The sequence below is a fragment of the Ictidomys tridecemlineatus genome, chromosome 1, assembly GCF_052094955.1.
Source record: "Ictidomys tridecemlineatus isolate mIctTri1 chromosome 1, mIctTri1.hap1, whole genome shotgun sequence".
NCBI classification, from domain to species: domain Eukaryota; kingdom Metazoa; phylum Chordata; class Mammalia; order Rodentia; family Sciuridae; genus Ictidomys; species Ictidomys tridecemlineatus.
The window spans coordinates 178,522,902-178,543,087 of NC_135477.1; the positions used below are offsets into that span (position 1 = coordinate 178,522,902).

Consider the following 20,186-nt stretch of genomic DNA (forward strand, 5'->3'; position numbering starts at 1 on the left):
ATGTGTTAGAAAAACTACAATAATTAATATTGCCTTAAAATTTCTAAAATCACCATCTCTGATTGCCATTACAATAAATTTTCATACTGGGTATATTACTGTGTGCTCACTAGTAATCAAAATGCATGAAATGGATTCAAAACAAATATTCAAAATCAATTATTTTTCATAAGTGAAACATTTCTGAGACTTTAAGATTCGTGTCTTGAGCATATAGTACTACAATGCTGGCTACATAAAATAAATAGAAAATCTTTCTGAGAGGAAGCTCAATAATCAGCTATATTGCATTTAAAGAACACTGGCTATATACAGAAGGGAAAACACTTCGACAATACTTCATGTTACAGAGCTCTCTCTTTTAATATGGCATTCGTGAGCTTTCCATTCTGACATTTTAAAAATTAACAGGAATAGTGAAACTCTTTTATCCTTTGGTTCCCAAGGACAAATAATGCAGTTACAATGCCTCTGGTTTTAGTTCCTCTTGGATGACATTCATTAGCAGAGAAATTTCTGATGTTTCAGCTGAAGTTTGGCAGACCGAGAAGTGCACCAACTGCTCCAAAGTATCCCTGTATGATTTTTAAAAAAACTGTTTAAACACACACTGCAGCTTTAAAATTACCATACAATGCTAACCACTTACTAAAAACCATATTTATGTATCATATATCTGTTCCATAAACTGCATTTCCAATTGCCATAGTGCTATACAAGCTTCTTAGAGTGCATTTTCATATACATACACACACACTTCTGAAATAAGTGTGGCTTTTAGACATTGAAGTTTCTAACACCATAAAGCAATTCTGTGCCCCTTCTACTCAATGAACAAAGTTCCTGTGGACCTGACACGACACATGGAATTGCACAAGAGTGCATCATATCATTCTGACCTGTACAGTGAGAGCACTGACGAGACATGGATGCTTATAAGCACATAATACTTTGAACCTATATTGTTAATTTATAATAATACAATATTTGTCTTTGATTACTATAAAAAGATAGAAGTTCCCTGAACTCAAAATATGATATGGACTGCTAACTGCTCAGATTACAGTGTTGGGGATCAAACCTAGGGCCTCTTGCATGCTAGGAAAGTGCTCTCCAATAAGCTATATCCTAGCCTGGAAACTGTTAATGGGGGAATCAAGAAACAAACAATTTGGGGCTGGGGATGTGGCTCAAGCGGTAGCGCGCTCGCCTAGCATGCGTGCGGCCCGGGTTCGATCCCCAGCAGCACCACATACCAACAATGATGTTGTGTCCGCCGAGAATTAAGAAAAAATAAATAAATGTTAAAATTCTCTCTCTCTCTCTGTGCCCCCCCCCTCTCACTCTCTCTTAAAAAAAAAAAAAAAAAAAGAAACAAACAATTTAACAAAACAAAACACCCACGAATTCTACAAGCAGGACTCCCATCCCTCAGTTAAAACTGAAGTAAAGGAGTCAGTCTTCTACTGAAGTAACAATTATAAATAGCAAGGTAAAAAGCAATATATCAAATTTACACCTCAAAGCACACTATGAAAGCACAAAACACTTTGCCATACCTCATGTTCTAGAAACAATGCTTTCAATTGACCTTTGGACCAATAATCCAGTGCATATGCCAAAAGTTTCATTGACAGAGTATTGACACGTAAAAAGTTTCCAACAAAGACAACTCTGTTTATTTTCTAAAAGAAAACAACAAACATAGTGACTTGTAAAAGAATTATTAAATAGATTTTATAACACAAAGGGTTTACAAAATTATTATTTAAAAACTCTAAACTACCTTGAATTAGTACCCAGTACATTCCTGCATAAAGCTCTATAATCCTGAATATTTAGTTAGTGTTGGATAGGTCATCATAAATTTGTCAAAACCCAAAGAATGTACAGCACCTAATGTAAAGAATGGACTCAAGTGATGATGAAATATTAATGCAAATTCATGGACTGTTAGCAAACGCACCACTCTGTTGGGGGATGCTGATAGTGGGGGAGATGTAGAAGGGAGTAAGTGTGGGAGCTCTGTATTTTCCACACTGAGTTTTACTGAAAAGCTGCTCTAAGTCAGTCTACTCAAAACAACAACAAAAAACAAACAAAAAGTGACCTATTACTAAAAGTGGCCAACAAATAATTCAATACAAGTAATCTGGAGATCTCTTACTAATGAGATAAACTGAATCAAATGAAGGAAAAGTGGCTTGTTTTTTAACTGGTGCTGGGTATTGAACCCAGGCCCTGGAGTGTGCCAAGCCTGGGATCTGTTGAGTTATGACCCAGCCCAAAGGGATAGTATTTTTAAAAGTATTTAAGGTCAACTGCAAACATGGCCAGTATGCTGCAAAGCATGTGCAACATGCACACCATCAATCCCATTCTCTGATCCCAGACTGACCCATCAACTCATTCTGTAAGATTCCATAATCGTTAATTTAGTTTTTTAGGCGCCGCTATTGAGGAAACTTGTATTGGAATGTCCAGAAAACCTGTTCCTACTCATAAAGATCCCAGACTATTGTCAGCCCTCAAAGTAAAATATTCCCCAAATCTCATTAACCACTCACTACACTGTAATTAGGAGATTTAAAGTAAGAGTCTGAACTTTTTCCCCCATGATGGCACTGGGGTTTAACTCAGGGGGTGATCTACCACTAAGCCACATCCCCACACCTTTTAAAGACAGTCTTGCAAGTTGGTAAGGCTGGCCTCAAATTGTGATCCTTCTGCCTCAGTCTCCTTGGCTGCTGAGAGTACAAGCATGCACCACTGCACCTGACCAAGAGTCTGGATTTAAATTATTCAGAGAGTTTACCACTTGTTTTCTCTGCTAGAGCCTCTCTCCCCCAAATATCAGTAAGCACGGCTAAATCTGCCTTAGGGTTAAAAAAGATTTTTTTTTTGTTCTTAAAAAAACTTTATATAAATGATTATACTTTCTAGAAATCCTTCACTCAGTTACTCAGCAACTTGTCCTTAGCCACTCTCTGCCCTACTGAATTCTTATCCTCTTTTTTTTAAAAATAGCATTTATCACTCAATACACACTAAACAATTTACTAAATTGTTACTAAATGTCACTAAATGTAAGTTCCAAAGTCAGTCATCTTTGTTTGCTTCACAAATATAGCAAATTCCGAGTGCCTAGAACAATGCCTGGCACATGGTATTGTATAAGTATTTAATCAATTAATAAATAGGTGAATGAACAAATGAAGAGTTCCTTCAAGAAGAAAAGTTTCCAATCCATTTGAAGTATTTAAATGGGCAAATATATGTTGTATGATGGTGGAATTATACTTATTCTCTTCCAAATAAAAACACCCCAGCCATGTGGCTGGCCTATCAGCATATCCTTGTCACAGAGTGAATAGTTCATATCACTCATTCCCACATGAAGAACAAGTCTCGGTGCCTTCATAGCCCTGTACAATGCTGCTTGATCCATATGCAACAAGGCAGCACTGTAAAGAAGCCGAGGGCAGCAAGAATGCATCCAAGGACTTCTCTAGGTGAATGCTACGTTAACAGCAGAAAAATGCTATCAATAATTAGCTACCTCAAAAGGTCCAAGGATTTTTTTGTTCATCCTCAGAAGATTTAGGCTGTGTATTTCTGAAAAGGTTTTTGGGTAAATATAAAACATAATTTGTTTACTTGCTCTACTTCAATCTGAATTATCTGTCAATTAACTGTGTTTCAAGTTAATAAAACAATCGGGCAAATAACATTATTTAATTTAGAGTTTAGGGATTTAATACATATCTCAATTCTAGAGGCCTTGTTAAGGAAAACAAAGGAAGATCTGAAAATTTCTTCTTTTTTTACCTCATTAACAGCACACATTCGTGCCACAGAGCCAATATTATTGGTGATAGTAACTAAAGTAGCTCTTGCCAGATCTTCTTTACTAACAGATTCTCGCTTCTCCTTATAAATCATATTTCCAAAACTGCAGAGAAATGAAAAACAAGGTTAAATCCACTGCCAACAAGCAACATTAGTATATGTATCTATAATCTCCATAATTTTGTAACATTAGAACCTAATGAGTAAAAACATATAGGTATAAGATAAAAACTAACTGGGGATGGGATAAGATAAAAACTAACAAAAAAATCTACATAAGGAGGTTGGAGTGTAGCTCAGTAGTATATACTATACTACTAGCCTAGCCTGTGTGAGGCCCTAAATCCAACCCCCAGTATGCTCCTAACTCCCAACTCCACAAAAAAAAAAAACAACCAACCAACAAACAAAAACCCACCCAAACCTACAGAAGAACCAAAGTAGTATCTTTTAAGGTTAAAATTAAGTCTAAAAAAAGAAAAAACAAACAAACAAAAACATAGTTGTTACAAAGAAGCAAAGATTACCAAATCATTTACATTTAAACTTAATGCATAACAGTGAAATTAAATGGCTATTGTTTTAGGAAGCCAATAAAAAATAGGAAAGTACATTCTGACTTACTTTTAAAAATTCAAAGTGTTTTCAAAAATATCTCAGCTTTAATGTCAAATTCCATTTCATTTAATCACAATAAGCATTTATGACATACCAAGCATTGTGCTAGGGACACAAAGGAAGTAGTTTGGTTCTAGTGCAAGCAACATCCAATAAAATAAAATACGAGCCATATGTAACTTCATATTTTCTATTAGTGATATTTGAAAAGGTAAAAACAAACAGGTGAAATTAATCTTGATGGTATATTTTATTTAAGTCAATATATCCAAATATACAGTCATTTCACCATGAGGCACTCACTAACCGCACTCCAAGGTTTGATATACGTGAAGTTAGAGGTTATCATATGGACAATGCAGGCCTAGACAGAGGACGAGAGAGCAACAAAAGCACTAACTTTAACAGGAAAAATACAAATATGCAAAACCAAACCATAGGCTACCTTGGGAACACAAAGGAAAAAAGATCCTATATCACTGTGGTAAGAAGAAAGAGTTGAGAAGGCATGAGGGAAGATTTTCCATCGTAAAAGGAACAGTAAATTAACCAGAAAAAAAGGGAAGGAAAATCCTAGGCAGAGGCAATTAAGGGTTACAGGCACACAAAAATGAGATCTGAAAAACATCTATGAAATCAAAAGTGACGGTCACTTGTGCAGGGTAATAGAAGCCACTAAGGACTACCACTAAAGGGCACTGGATGCCCTGACAAAAAACTTGGAGTATATAAGCAATAACCAGTTAAAAAAAATATAATGGGAAATGAAAATGGCAGATGAGAAAACAAAAATTATTTAGGAATAAATTTAAAATGCAACTTATATACATAAATAAGACTTTTCCCAAATTTAATAATATATAAGCTGTAATGAAATTCCAGAAAAATAAAAAAATAAGCTTTCTTATTTTCTCTATAGAGAATGATTATAAAGTTCATATGGAAAATTAAATAAGGAATATGGACGACCAGCCATTCTGGATATTAAAGCCATTTTTATGTTTCTATGAATCTAAGAGTATAGTGCTGGTTTAATGGAAAAAAAAAAAAAAAAAGCCAGTATATGATATTCTGACATTAGCAGAATAAATAGAAGGACTATTAGGTATCAGGGTCTTCTGGAAAAAAGCAAAATGGATCTGTACTGCATGTAAAACTATAAATTATAAGTAAAAATTTATATTAATTCAAAGATCAAAATATAAAAATAATACCACTAAGGTACCAGAAAACAAGGGTTTATTCCTTTATATATTTGGAATGTGGAAGACTTACTTACTATGAATCAATATCCAGAAGCCATGAAAGAAAAGACTGATAAATTCAACTGCGTAACAATCCAACAGAAAAACAGAACAAGAACAATCACTCACAGAAAAGAACATGTAAGATTCTTAACCTCACTTACTCTAAGAGAAATGCAAAGTAAAAATTATTCTAAGGTGCCAATTCTCTTACTAGATTAGCAAAAATTCAGAAGTTTGACAACAGACTACTGGGGAATCTACAAGGAAAATGAATAGGCATTATGATCTCTTGTGGGTCAGAGTGAAACAGTACTGCTTCTGTGGAGGGCACTCTGCAGACTGCAAAAAATCATCTGCATTCCTATTTTTAGGAACTTATCTTACAGATAAGCCTACATGTATACAACATGACAATATGATATGGGGAGTTTTCTAGGACCTCTGGCTACTTTAGAGTTTATGCAGCAAGCCATAATAGTGCAACCTTTTGAATAAGAAAAGGGTAATGAGGATATATATTTGTATTTGCACAGAGCAATACTGGAAGGATTCTTCAGAATAAACACAAGTGATTTCTTACTAGGTGCACTCAGGGTAAAGTTCTTAATGTACATTTAATTCTTAAACTACATCAATGTTCAAAGTTTGGAACCTAAACAGGGTAAGAAAAAGCACCCTTACAACTCCCTTAAACTACTGCTTTCCAAAAGCTAAATAAGCAACTTGAAGAACATAAACATTAAACTTACCTAGACGCAACAGTCCAACCTGGTAGACCAAATCTTTCATAATCTCCTCCATAAATATCACGGACCAGTTTGTCAGCTTGGGTGCTGTCGCCTTTGGATGCCATTTCAAGGGCCTCTTCAAAACTTTCACAGCCAGTCAGTAAACTGCATAAACCCAGAAAGGTACCCCCTCCAAGGCTAAAGAGAATAAAGAAAATTTGCTAAGTTGCATTTATATACTGTTTCTTTCTCCAAAGTGAAAGAGTACAGTATTCATTTACTGAAGTACTAAAATATCAACATAATGAATAAAAGCAAGAAAAACTGATAAGTAAAATCAAACTTGAAAACAAAGAGGGAAAAATCTCTTGCCATTCAATACTTTGTAGTTGCCAAAAATATATTTGTGTGTGCACTGAAAGATAAATGTCAAAAAAAAAAAAAAAAAAAAAAAAAAAAAAAGTATTATATGAATTAAAAGAGAAAAACTGGTTTTAAATGGTTTCCAAGAAATGATTTTGAGGAAGGCAAATTTACTTACCAGACAGGGCTGAAATCAATTCAAAGGCACTTTGATCTATTGCTGGTGAGGGTGAAAAACAGTACTACTCATTCAGAGGATACACTCCATATTGCAAAAAAGCATTTGCAATCCTATTTTTGGGAAATTTATCTTATAGGTAAAGCCTACATATGTACAAAATAAGACTCTGACACAATACAGAAAGATTTCTAGAATATATGGCTACTTAAGAATATATACAGGGGCTGGGGTTGTGGCTCAGTGGTAGAGTACTTGATTAGAATGTACAGGGCCCTGGGTTCAAGCCTTAGCACCACATAAAAATAAACAAAATAAAGTATTTGTCCATCTACAATGAAAAAAAAAAAAAAGAATATATACAGTATGCTGTGAGACATATTAACATCTAACATGACCCCAACACAAATACCATGAGGAAATTTATGTCTAGCTTGTCATTATGCTAATAATAGAAATTTACTTGGTACTATTATTTTTTGGAAATGCTCACAAAATTAAGTCATACCTATTCTCTAAACTCAAAATTTTTGCTCCCGAATTTCACCTAAATTTCTAGCAAGTTCTACCCGAATCCCACTGAAGTTAGTTAAAAGATTGAATTTCTATCTTTCAGAGTAACCCCCCAAATAGGAAATACTTGTGATACTTTGGCAGAGTTTCATTGGAGCTGAACCTCAACCATCATAAAAAATAAAGTACTAGCTGGGTGCAGCGGTACACGCCTGCAATCCCAGTGGCTTGGGAGGAGGATCGAAAGTTCAAAGCCAGCCTCAGCCAATGCTGTAGTTTAAATGCAAATCTATTTAGCACATAGCAAGGTTTAGACTTAACATTGTATCTACAGAAAACTGAAAAATAGGGAATAAAATGCTCTGGAAAATAAAACAAAATATAAATATATTGTCACTTCTAGCAAATGCGCTTCTTTTAAACTCTGGAAAAAACATTATTGGAATCATTACAAGAAAAAACAATCAGTCACCATTATGGAAATTTTGATGCCAACTGATGCTGACCAATAATATAAACATTTAAAAAATTTTAATTTTAACTGAGCCTTATAAAAATATATTATCTCAAACATTTTAACTTATGTCATATTTTGTTTTGCTATTGCACAAATACATGTAATTTCCCTGGTGAAACTAGTATCAATATACTGATTTCACAATCAAGGGCACAGCTCAGTGATGGTGCATTTGCTTATTATTAGCATGTGCAAGAACCTAGGTTTGATCCTCAACACACACAAACATACAAACATACACTAAAACAATATGAATTTATGAATGCTGCTTTAATAAGACCAAAAAGGTTGCTACCTTGTCCCAGTCACTCGTTTGTAGTTATCTTTGGAGTGGACTGCTAAAATACTGACTCCCGAACCAATGTTCACCACCAGCAATGGATAGGGATCATCCAGGTTAAAAGGCATCTTTTGGCATCGTTCAGGTTCTGAGGCATTAGCAAAATAATAGCACTCTGCTTGTCCATTGAAACTGACAGAATCTATATACAACAAGCCCTTTACAAGGCAGTCAAGTTCATCCAGTTTGTGCAGGTGGAGGTTTCCAATCTGTGAAAAAATTAACAAAAATTTGAATTAAAAAAAAAAGAACAACATTGAAAATATCCGACTTGACTATACTGTATAATTTTCACATACTCTACAAAATTTCATTACCATTACTCTCATATTTTCATTTATTTTTGTTAGTTTAGTGTGAAAATTCCTCAGATTTTTATCCTTTGACCCTCAGTTGAGAGCAGTATTACCTCTGGGGGCATTTTAGTTTTCAAAAGATGGGGAGAAGGCAGGAACCAAACTGATATTTAGCCAGACATTGTAATGGTAGAACAGTGCTGCAGAAAAACGAAGAATCATCCCATTGCTGCACTTTCTTTAACTGTTTTGCCAGACATTTTTGTAATAGACCCAGGTAATCATAATCTATTTATGATTACCTGGGTCTATGTAAGCACAAAGTATTTATCCACTTACCTACCTACCTAATATGTATAAACCCAAAGAATTCTTCACGTGGTAAGGAATATTCACTAGGCTCAAATGTGCCTCTGCTGTTTGGAATTTTAATGTCATTCAGCATATTGGAATATGATGTCACCAAAATCAATGCTACTTATGGAGTTGACTCTCCAATAAACATACCATAACCATCTGGTATTTGTATCTTTGGTATTATTCGTGATGAATCTACATATAGATGCCAGCACTAACTACTTCATTTGTCCCCTGGTATGATCATATCACCTATTCTCATACTGATATGAAAACACCATAATTTTCTGTCTTTATATTATAGTTTGAGTATGTCTTTGAAATTCATTTAAGGTTAGGAAAGAAAGTACTATAATGTATTGAACTTTTACTTAGAATTTACTTGTCTGTATGGTCTAGAATATCATATTCTTGAGTAATAGATACTTACCGTGCGAAAATCTTCTTCAAACTTGTAAGCACCACCTCCTGTAGCACATAGCACCGTTTGTAATGTTGAGAAGTTTTTGTCTCTTCCCATTTGGATAAAAGTAGGCAGGTCATGGGTTGGAAATCTGATAAAGTGCAAGTTCCCTCTTCGGCCAAAAAGTGTTAAATTCTTCAGTTCAAGGTGTACATCCCGAATGCCAGTGGATCCATATGCTACATTAGAAGTCAAATATTTCCGAATACTTTTTAAGCTCTCAACTTCCTCTTGTTCTTCCTCTGCTGTGATATCAATAGGTTCAAAATATGAGAGCTTTACTAGAGTTCCCCCAATGTCCATACCAAACCATGGGAAAGCTGTGAATTAAAAAAATAATAAAAATAAATATATACCTTGATACCAAAAAATGCAAATTAGGAAAGAGTAATCAGTCACAAAATTCATTTATCCTGAATCATGCATTCAGTCAAAAATGATGTTACCACATATAACTCACTTTTCAACTTCAGTTTTATTTGTACCTTTTCTAAAATCTTATACTTAGAGATGGCCAAGGGCCTTTTCATTCCTGTTCTGATAGGCACTCCTTTTCATTTATCAAATACTCACCACATGCCCCAGGAAACAGGAAGAATCTGAACTAATTTTGTTTCAATAAATAGGTCATCTCACCTCAGGCTGGAACAGCTTTCTGTTTCTAAAAGACTTTAGTATAATAAAATTGGCCCATAAGCATGTCAAATAACTCATGGGAAGTATGCTTTGTTAAAAAGAAACCTTTTTCTTTGCTTGTTGAGCGTTACTAAGTTTCCCTGGTACATGTGGTTAATAAAGCTGAAGGCAAGTCTACTCAGGGACAAGTACATTAAGACAGTATCATTCAGGTCTGCAAGTGAGCTCTCACTAACTGGGCTATATAACACTGAAAAGCCATTTATTAACATCTCTGAATATTACTTTCCTCAATTCCCTTCAGTAAATAATTATTAAGTAGCTAATCTACCTCTGGTAATAAAAAAGTAAAATGAGTAAGAAAAATGTCTTGCTCTCCAGGAGAGTTTAATCTAGCAGAGGAATATAAATACAAACACACAAGAGAATCAAAATAAAGTTACATATACAGTATTGGCCAACAGAAGGAATTCTAAATTCTATGCCTCTATTTAAATGTAAAGGAATGAAAACAATAACAACAGTCTATCCAAAGGCAAATAGGAATAATTCAATATGGTTAGGTAATCAGGGTTGGGGATACAACTCAGTTGGTACAGTGCTTGTTTTGCATGCATAAGGCCTTGTGTTCAATCCCCAGCAAAACACACACACACACACACACACACACACAAATATCCTTATGGTTAGGTAATCAGGAACACTGAAGTTCAACAGACAGGGCCCAATCACAAAGGGCATCGCAGGTTAGGCAAAGGAGCTTAGACTTGAATCTGGACAATTCAGGGGACTATACATGAATTCTCAGCAGGAAAGTACTACTGTCTAGCTACAAATTAGAAAGCTTATTTAGTGGCAGGGAGTAGCAAAGACAAGAGGTACTTAAGATGTTGCTGGAAACAGAGGCCAAGTTATCTTACATCTAGTAGAACAAAACCTACCTAGGTATTATTTCATAAATGACTCTGCTTTAGCTGGATCTACACAGCATTTGAGAATCACTGGTTTTGGTCACCTCATCCCTCATGCTATGACATTCAGTTCTATAATGTGATTTTCTCACATTTATCAGTCATGATCCTTATATAGGTACAAGGTAATATTGTTGTTTAAAGCACAACTGTTTTAAGTTTCCATAAAAAACTAGAGTTGACTTTACTGAGTACTCATTATATGTCATAAATATGCTAATGTATGTAAGGGCTCATTCAACCCTCAACATTCCTATTATAAAGTTGTTCTAGTGTGTTCACATCACAGATGATACACATCACAATCTTGCTTAAAGTCAAACTTATAAAGTGACAGAGACATTGTAATAAAAAAAAATGACAGGATTTCACCCTAGAAAAGTCTATTTCTGCTTTCTCTAGTATCTCAATCACTATGATAGAGAATCAAAAATAATGTAATAACTAAGATACATGGATCACAACATGCTTGACAACAAAATATTAAACAGTTTTTATGTGAAAGTTGTCAGAGAAAATTCTAAAATTCTATTTTGTTTCTAAAATACATTTTACTGGGCTGGGGATGTGGCTCAAGCGGTAATGCGCCTGGCAGGTGTGGGGTGCTGAGATAGATCCTCAGCACCACATAAAAATAAGATGTTGTGTCCATCAAAAACTGAAAAATTTTTTAAAAATTCTCTTCTCTTCCTCTCTTAAAAATATTAAAAATAAAAATACATTTTACTTACTTGATACATATGTAACATTAGAAAACAGGAAAAACGATTAACTAGAGGATTTTACACATTTCTGTATTCTAAAATTTATATTTATTAAAATTAGTCTAATTGCTTTGGCTAGAGTTTCAAGGATGATGTTGAATAAAAGAGAACATCCTTGTCTTGTTCCAGTTTTTAGAGAAAACGGTTTGAATTTTTCTCCATTTAGAATGCTGCTGTCCTTGGGTTTAGAATAGAGAGCTTTTACAATGTTGAGGTATTGTTGCTACTATCTCTAGTTTTCTAGAGTTTTAAACATAAAGGTGTGCTGTCTTTTTTTCTGCATCTACTGAGATGATCATGATTCTTGTTTTTAAGTCTATTAATATGATGGATTACACTTTTTGATTTCCATATGCTGAACCAACCCTGCATCCCTGGGATGAAACCCCTTCCCTTGATCATGGTGCATTATCTTTTTAATGTTTTTGTATGTAGGGATAGGAAGGATAGTATAACAAAACAGACATTATTATTTTATGTATATGTGTGACTGCATGACCAATGTGATTCTATAACATGTACACTCAGAAAAATGAGAAATTATATCTCATCCATGTATATCAAAGTACACAAATGCATTACACTACCATGTATAATTAATTAAAACAAATAAATTAGTGATTCTGAATGTGAGAAATAATTCCCATTATCTTCTGGAGAAAAAGCTTGTTTTTTTGTTTGAAATCCAAACTGAAAATTGAGAGCTACATTAAAAACAATCAAAAAAAGAAAGTCTTTTTGTCTGGGGATATAGCTCAGTTGGTAGAGTGCTTGCCTTTGCATGCACAAGGCCCTGGGTTCGATCCCCACTACCACCACCACACACAAAAAAAGGCTTTTTAAAAATAAAATGACTTTACATGCTTGGGAAGCATAGAGGAGCAAAATTCCAAACAAGCACTATACTTTTACATCACCTATATAGACTGGTATAGATAAGCAACATATGCATAAGAAATTGACTGAATTTTCCCAATTTTGTAAAGTTGCTAGTGATGGAATCCATCTTAAATGAATAACACACTCTGGAAATAAACAGCAGGCATTTACAGAAATCATATAGTAATGTATCCACAGGTATAAAGAAAGGTGGTATCACTAAGTTTTGTTTTCAGTTTATTCATGAAATCTAGAATTTCTGCTTTAAGAAAGTCATGTAGGTTGGGTGCTGTGGCAGTGGTCAAATCTATGAAACCAGTGACTTGGGAGGACAAGAAAGGAGAATTGCACATTGGATGTCTCCAACTGGGCAACTGAGTGAGACCCTGTCTCAATATTCAAAAATGTTAAAAGAGTAGAGGTGTAGCTCAGAGGTAGAAAAAAAAATTAACTTAAGAAGTTACAGATCACTTCCCTGACCCTAGCCCCTACCCTTTGTTCCAATAACCAGTAGTGGGAAACAGTAATACCAACAGAAGGGGAAATCTATACCAATTTGCTGTGAAACACACACTCAAAAGAAAACAAGAGCAGATACACTGATTCAATAAATCAGAGAAGATTCCTTCAGAACTGACCCAAATCTGTTGAAAATAGATGTAATAAGGACACTTTCCAATAAGCATGGAGTAAAACAACAGAATCTTTCTGAAATCACCTAACAAAATGAATTCTATCCGTGCACAGTGGCCCATGCCTATAATCCCAGTGGCTCAGGAGGTTGAAGCAGGAGGATTTAGAGTTCAAAGCCAGCCTCAATAATTTAGCGAGGTGCTAAGCAACTCAGTGAGACCCTACCTCTAAATAAAACAAACAAACAAACAAATAAATAAATAAATAAGGCTGGAGGTGTGGCTCAGTGGTCAAGAGCCCTTGAGTTCAATCCCCAGCAACCCCCCCACCCTGAAAAAATGAATTCTGATTGACACTTGATTCTATAAAATTTCACTGGAGGGGTGGAAATCACTATTGCCACATAAAGAAAATTTTGTAATAAGATATTTTCTACTTGGTGAGATACCATAAAGCCAAATACCTGTTTTTCAAAATTCAAAGTACACTAAAACCCAATAATTATGGATTTTTTTCTCTGTGCCTAATGTCAAACAAAAGTGTCAGATATATTCTGAATATATACCATACAAATAGAAAAATGTCACCGAGGGCATCAACTACAAAGACCTAGTAGGTTCAAAGTTCATGCCATTTTTATTCTCAGCCAGAAGCATTAGGTCCCAGGTTTATAAATACCCCAAAATGCATGTTTTTGAAAGCAACCCTCCAGCTCAACAGTTCCATGAAGAACTTTTAATTCTTATACAAAACCATGAACTAAAGTTCAAAGGAAACTGCCTAGACAAATATTTCAAGTTTAATAAATACTAGGGAACAAGACATAGTCTACTTTTCTATGGCTATGAATGGGTAGCCAGGTTTCTGACTTATACTGACTACCCCATCATGCATGCAGTGAAATGTTTATAAAGACACATGTACAGAAGATGATTCTAGAGAACTACTGAAAAATGTTCAGGAGAGTGTTATTTCAGTGCATGATGGTGACCACTCTGTAATTCTCGTGGTGGTAGAGAAGGTGATTAAAAACACTCCCAACTATTGGGACCTTTTACCTCCCTTGGGACTGCGGCCATTATTGGGTGTTGGCTGAGGCAGACTCATGGGTTAGCATTTCCCTATGTGACCTGGCTGGATTGATGTTCAGGGTGGGCAGCCTGCGCGAAGGTTTTTGACCTTAGTCCCGCCTAATGGTTTAATCTGACATCTGCCTAGGCCCCTTAGTGATAGTGACGTAACTACCCCTTATTGGTTCTTGCTACTGTCTTTTCTTACTCCCTCCTATCACTATATAACCTTGTCCCTTACACTATAAAGTCGAAGATTATTGCACCTTCACTGTTGACTCATCTCCCAACTCGGAGTGATTGTGGGCCAGGTTGGATGGTGGGCTAGGTCGAGACACTTAACCCTCTCGCTCAGCCCAGGAGACACTAGCTGGTCTAGTGCGCTTCACTATCTCTGTCCGAGGGCGGTTCCAACAGCTGGTGCCTCGGAGATGATAGGCTGGCTCCTACATACCCTTGTCCTGGGGGGGGGGGGGGGGGGGGGCGACACCCAACATTTAACAACTTCTTTATTTTCTAGTGGATTTTTGTACGTGGTATTGGGGATTGAACCAGAGATTAAAGCAGTACTTTACTGCTCAGATACATCTCCAACCCTTTTTATTTGAGACAGATTCTCAGCTAACCTCCAGGCTGACCTTATGTGATTCTCCTGCCTCAGCCTCCAGTCATGTGTATCACTATACCTTTCCAATGTATTATGAAAATCCTCACCTTTTACCATTTTGTGTGTGTGTGGGGGGAGATTTAAGGGAGGGAAATGAAACTCAAAGCTTTGTCAGTTATAATGAAAATGATGTAAACATAAGGGTATTAAGTACAACCATAGGCCCAACTAATAAGAGTTCCATGAACTAAGAAAAATAACCATTTCCTAAGAAATCAAGGAAGTACATCTACAGCTTTGCCACTTCAGGCTAACAGATAGAAAGGACAGTTTGAAGTAGGTGATCAGTGCATAAGTAGCCTAATTACTGCATATAATCTAAACATTTCTTCTTTTTAGATAAAACAAGTGAAAAAAAAATACATATCTACAAGGCTGGGGTTGTGACTCAGTGGTAGAGCGCTTGCTTCACATGTGAGGCACTGGGTTCAATTCTTAGCACCGCATATAAATAAATGAATAAAATAAAGTTCATCAACAACTAAAAAATATTAAAAAAAATTTACAAAGCAAGCAAAACACATTCCATAAATATAAATAAGCACTGTTATTCAGCCTTCAAAACAAGTTAACGGCTTTTATTCTATGTCTCAACTGGTCACAACAGAGAGATGCCATTAGATCTTCACACACAACAGAAATATCCCACTACCACAAGTACAGAGGTACCAAGAATTATCATCTTCCTTACCAGGTAGGTCAAGTATACAAATGGAAAAACTTGCATGCCCAATTACCTTTTCAAATGATTAAACAGAAGATATCTCCAGAAGGACAGACTGTTAATTTCCTTCTGGATATCTTATTAAGGAGGTAGGGGAAAGGCACTGAAGAGCTGTTTAACTACTACTGATTCCATGCAGATTCCAGCCCAAAGGGATCCTATATCAAAACAGAATTTAAACTTAATTTAGACATAAGGAGAACCTAAATACTAAAAATATTCAAATCATTATGGGGTGTTTTAAGGAACAAAATTCTAAAGTGGACATATCTGGTATATTTCAGATATGCTTTGAGTTCTTAAGATAAAAGATGTTTCACTCTTTTTAAAAAATATTTATTTTTAATTGGACACAATATATTGATTTATTTTTATGTGTGGCTGAGATCTTGAACCCAGGGCCTCACATGTGCTAGGTGAGCGCTCTACTGCAGAACCACAACCCCAGCCTCAAAGATGTTTCACACTTAACAATCACTGCTGATGAAAACTGCAGTGTTTTGTGAGAGACTAAGAAAACACCCAACTTCTCAAACCTTCAATATTAAGATTCCTTAGTAAAACTTTTGAGTAATTTTTTTTAAGTAAATTACTTATTTCTAAGATAGCCATTTTGGAACCTATTAACTCCAAATGATTTTATTCTACTGGAAATAACAACTCTTAACCAAACTTACAAACAAGTGAAATTATATAGAAGCAGACTGCATATATATGTTGTACAATTCTTTGTGCTTAACAAAAACTTCAAAGCCCTTATCAGCTGGGTTAGCAGAGCACCAATTCGAAACCCACACTATATGGCCTTTAAATACATTTATCACCTTTTTACTATCATCTTGTTAATCCAGCTACACAAGTAAAACATTGAAAAAATTTATATCTTAAGAAATCATGTCAAGGGCTGGGGTTGAAGCTCAGTGGTAGAGCCACCTGCTTAGCATGTGTGAGGCACTGGGTATTCTCAGCACTACATATAAATAAAAAAATAAATAAATAAAGGTCAATCATCAACTAAAAAAAAAGTATTTTTTTTTTTTTTAAAAGAAATCATGTCAGTCAAGGTACAAAAGAAAACAACTGACTGACTCTCCTTCTGGGGTTGAAGTGACACATAATTTCAAATGCTACTCTTTTAGTTATACAATCCAAATGATGAACCAATTTCCTTAAAAAATATCTGATTAAGATATGCATCTGGTTTATAACCTGGTAGTAGACTGGTGACATATCTAAAAGTAATGTATTCTAATACTTAAGTGATTGATAAGAAAATATGCAAAGCCATTTGTTTAACCACTATGAGTTAAAAGGTGTTAATGCATACAAAGAAAAATAATGCCTTCCACAGACTGTCAGTTAAAAAAAAAAGTATTCAAAAGATGAAAAACAATGATTAACTTGTTTTTTAAAAATAGGAATAACACCTCTTAGGTTATAAATATTTTTAGGACAGTTAAGGGTTTGAGGTATTTTATTTCCCACACATACTAAAACTAGATGCTCTACTTTTTACTCTGAAGAACTTAGTAGGCACCTTCTTACCCATATAAAACCTACAAATGTTATTTTCAACATTTAAACATATTAACTTATCAGTTTTTCATATCTCTATTTTCAAAAATTAAAAATCTCAGTATATCATGTAGTAATAATTGACCTAATTTTAAAATAGGTATTATTTCTTAACCTAAAATTTAAAATTTTTAATAATCATTACAATCTTTTTGAAAGAGATGGTATTCGTATCTGATTAGTTTGCCTAAATCTACACAATCAAATCACTATCATAACAAAGGCAAAGATGACAACTCAGAATATGAATGTCATACAACTCTTCACTAAATGGAAATTCTAAGATGAGAGAAAAAGTGTATGTTAAGGGAAGATGTCCAAGTTACTGCATCTGCTGGATGTCTTAGTTTAATTCAGCAACTGTAAACTACCAGTGTTTCTACATTGTCATTTGAGCCTTCAAATCACTAGACTCCTTGAACAATACACAAGAATTCAGCTACTATCAGAAATCATCATGAAAAAAGAAATTTATTAGCAGAAAAGCTATTAGATAAGAATTGTATTGTCTCAAATATTCAGACTATGGCCCTATGGGTGCTGGAGAAAGAACACTGAACTTTGAGCCAGCAACTGGATTCTGGACCTCATTAGCAAAGGTTGGTTGGAGGAGCCTTGGAAAAGTTACTCTGGAGGCTAAATAAGTTCATGCCATGGTAACATTAAGACCAAATCATCTCTCATTTGAATAACAATTAGTTTTCAGGGTGCACTGACAGACGGCTTGTCCTGTGAGGTTTACAAGAACCCTGGGGACAATGAAGGCAGGAAAATTAGTAGTGTCCCCCCCCTTTTTTTTACAGCTGGATATTTCTTAAAACATTTGGGAGGATCACATGAAACTGTAAAAATTACAAAATGACAATACAATTCTAAGGTAAAAGCATGAATCCCAACATTCCTACTTGTTCTGGGAGAATGAAAATGTAAGAATCACAATGGCTGAGAGATTAAATAGACAATTATATAAATAAAAGGATTTTAAAAAGATAAAAAACAAATGAAAGAAATTGAAAGTTGATTGGCTTTTTTTAATAAACCAATGATCCCAAAGTTTGTATTTTTTTTAATCTTTATTTTATTTTTATGTGGTGCTGAGGTTTGAACCCAGTACCTCACACATGCCAGGCAAGCACTCTACCTCTGAGCCACAACCCCAGCCCTGACTGGCTTTTTTTTTTTTTAACAGCATAGTTAAGAATTGTTTTTTAAAAGTACATGCATACACGATTAACGAAAAATCCCCCCCCCCCGTGGTCATTCACTATAACATTAATAGTGGTTTGCTCCAGGTGATGGAAATTGGGTGTTTTTAATCTTCTTTTTTGCTTACCTAGGTTTTCTAAAACAAACATTAACTAGTTGGTATTCTAAATAAAAAAAGAGCCGAGAGACAATTTGCCCACTGGCAGCTTACATGCTCGAATGGTTAAAAGATCCAATTGCAACAGTTAACAACTCCCAGGAACCCACCCGGATTTCAAGGACACAAGAAGCCCGGAAGCCAGAGGGGGTTGGGGGAGAGGTTGGTAATTGCTCCTCGCTGATATCCCTGGCCACCTCGTTCCAACCGGACTTCAAGCTGCAACAGGGGACGGCAGTTCGTATGACAAAACCCGAATCAAAAACTCCCTCCTGCACGCTCTCAGACGTCGAGGAGGAAGTGGCGGAAAGGGCTGAGCCGGCTGGCGCTCGCCAAGCATGCACAGGGGAGCAGGGGGCCGCTGCCTCGAAGCCCGGGCTGCAGTGGTCACTCCGCCGCGCTCCCGCCTGGGCGCGGGCTCGCAGCGCCGGGCTCGCAAGCAGGCCGCTCCGTCGAGAGGCTTCCAGATGCGGCCCAGGGGCACCCTCCCCACCCGGCGGGCCCCAGAGCTGTTCTTACAGGGTTTCTTGGCATCCTTGATCTTCATGGCGTCGGCCTGAGGGGCGAGGGGAAGCCTCGGGTCCGGAGCACGGGGAAGAGCGGCGGCGACTTCGGAGCTGGCAGGGCCGCGCCGCGAGGCCCGGCCGGTTCCTCCCCTCAGGCCGGGCGGGGCGGGCCTAGGGCGGGGCAGCGGCGCCTGGGGCGACGCCCGGCCCAGGAGGCGGCCCCCCACCCCCGCGAGGGGCGACCGGGACCGAGCGCGCTGGGGAAGGCCGCCGGCCTCGCCGCTCCGGGGCCCCCCTCAGCCGCTCCGAACAAAAGGCCCCGGTCCCCCGAGCCGCCGCCGCTGCACTGAGAAATAGCCCGCCCAGGCCGAGCACCCACGTGACGCAAACCCCCCTTTTGCCCCTGTGTTCACGGCGCTGCTGGGAGTTGTAGTTCTCCGCGTCGAGAGGCACCGCTTCCCAGCCTCAGCGTCGCGGACGGACTACAAGGCCCAGGATGCATCGCGGCCTCTTCTCCCCGGCCCCCGCCGCTTCCGGAGATCGCCTCAGAGTGGTCCCAGCCAGAAGTGGGCGGAGCCTTAGTCACGCCAGCTAGGAGGCCGCCAATGGGACTCGAGGTGGGCCGGCGGGAAAGCCCCGGCTCCGACCTCTCTGGGCAGCTGCTGCGAGCACAGTACGGAAAGGGAAGTCTGTGGCGACCGCTGTGGCAGTTCTGCCAGTCGCAGGCTTCCCCTTTGGCCAGGAAAGCTGGCCCCCGGGCCTCGGAAATCGCTAAATTCAGGGCTCCATGCCCTTGCGTACGTTTGTGAGTTAAAGTTATTCCCAAAGAAATCCACTGGCTTAATAGAGACCTTGAATGTTGGGCTTGAAATAATGGCAGTAACAATGTTAAATTTATGGCATGCTTACCTTGGCTAAGGCACTTGGCT

General features: G+C 37.1%; 1 protein-coding gene across 2 annotated transcripts; it reads right to left on the reverse strand.

Moving 5' to 3' along the window:
* Positions 1 to 338: 338 nt before the first annotated feature.
* Pank3 (pantothenate kinase 3) lies at positions 339 to 19,636 on the reverse strand. Of its 2 annotated transcripts, XM_005334706.5 has the most exons (7): positions 19,271 to 19,636; positions 9,437 to 9,789; positions 8,309 to 8,562; positions 6,464 to 6,640; positions 3,829 to 3,952; positions 1,560 to 1,685; positions 339 to 575 (listed from the first exon to the last, which is right to left on the reverse strand). In XM_005334706.5, exons 1-7 carry the CDS (start codon positions 19,296 to 19,298, stop codon positions 525 to 527), a joined length of 1,113 nt encoding a protein of 370 aa, XP_005334763.1. In that variant the 5' UTR covers positions 19,299 to 19,636; the 3' UTR covers positions 339 to 524. The 2 variants fall into 2 exon arrangements, with proteins under 2 accessions (XP_005334763.1, XP_077908400.1); XM_078052274.1 differs by lacking the exon at positions 1,560 to 1,685 and having other exon boundaries at positions 19,271 to 19,635.
* Between the last annotated feature and the right edge of the window lie 550 nt (positions 19,637 to 20,186).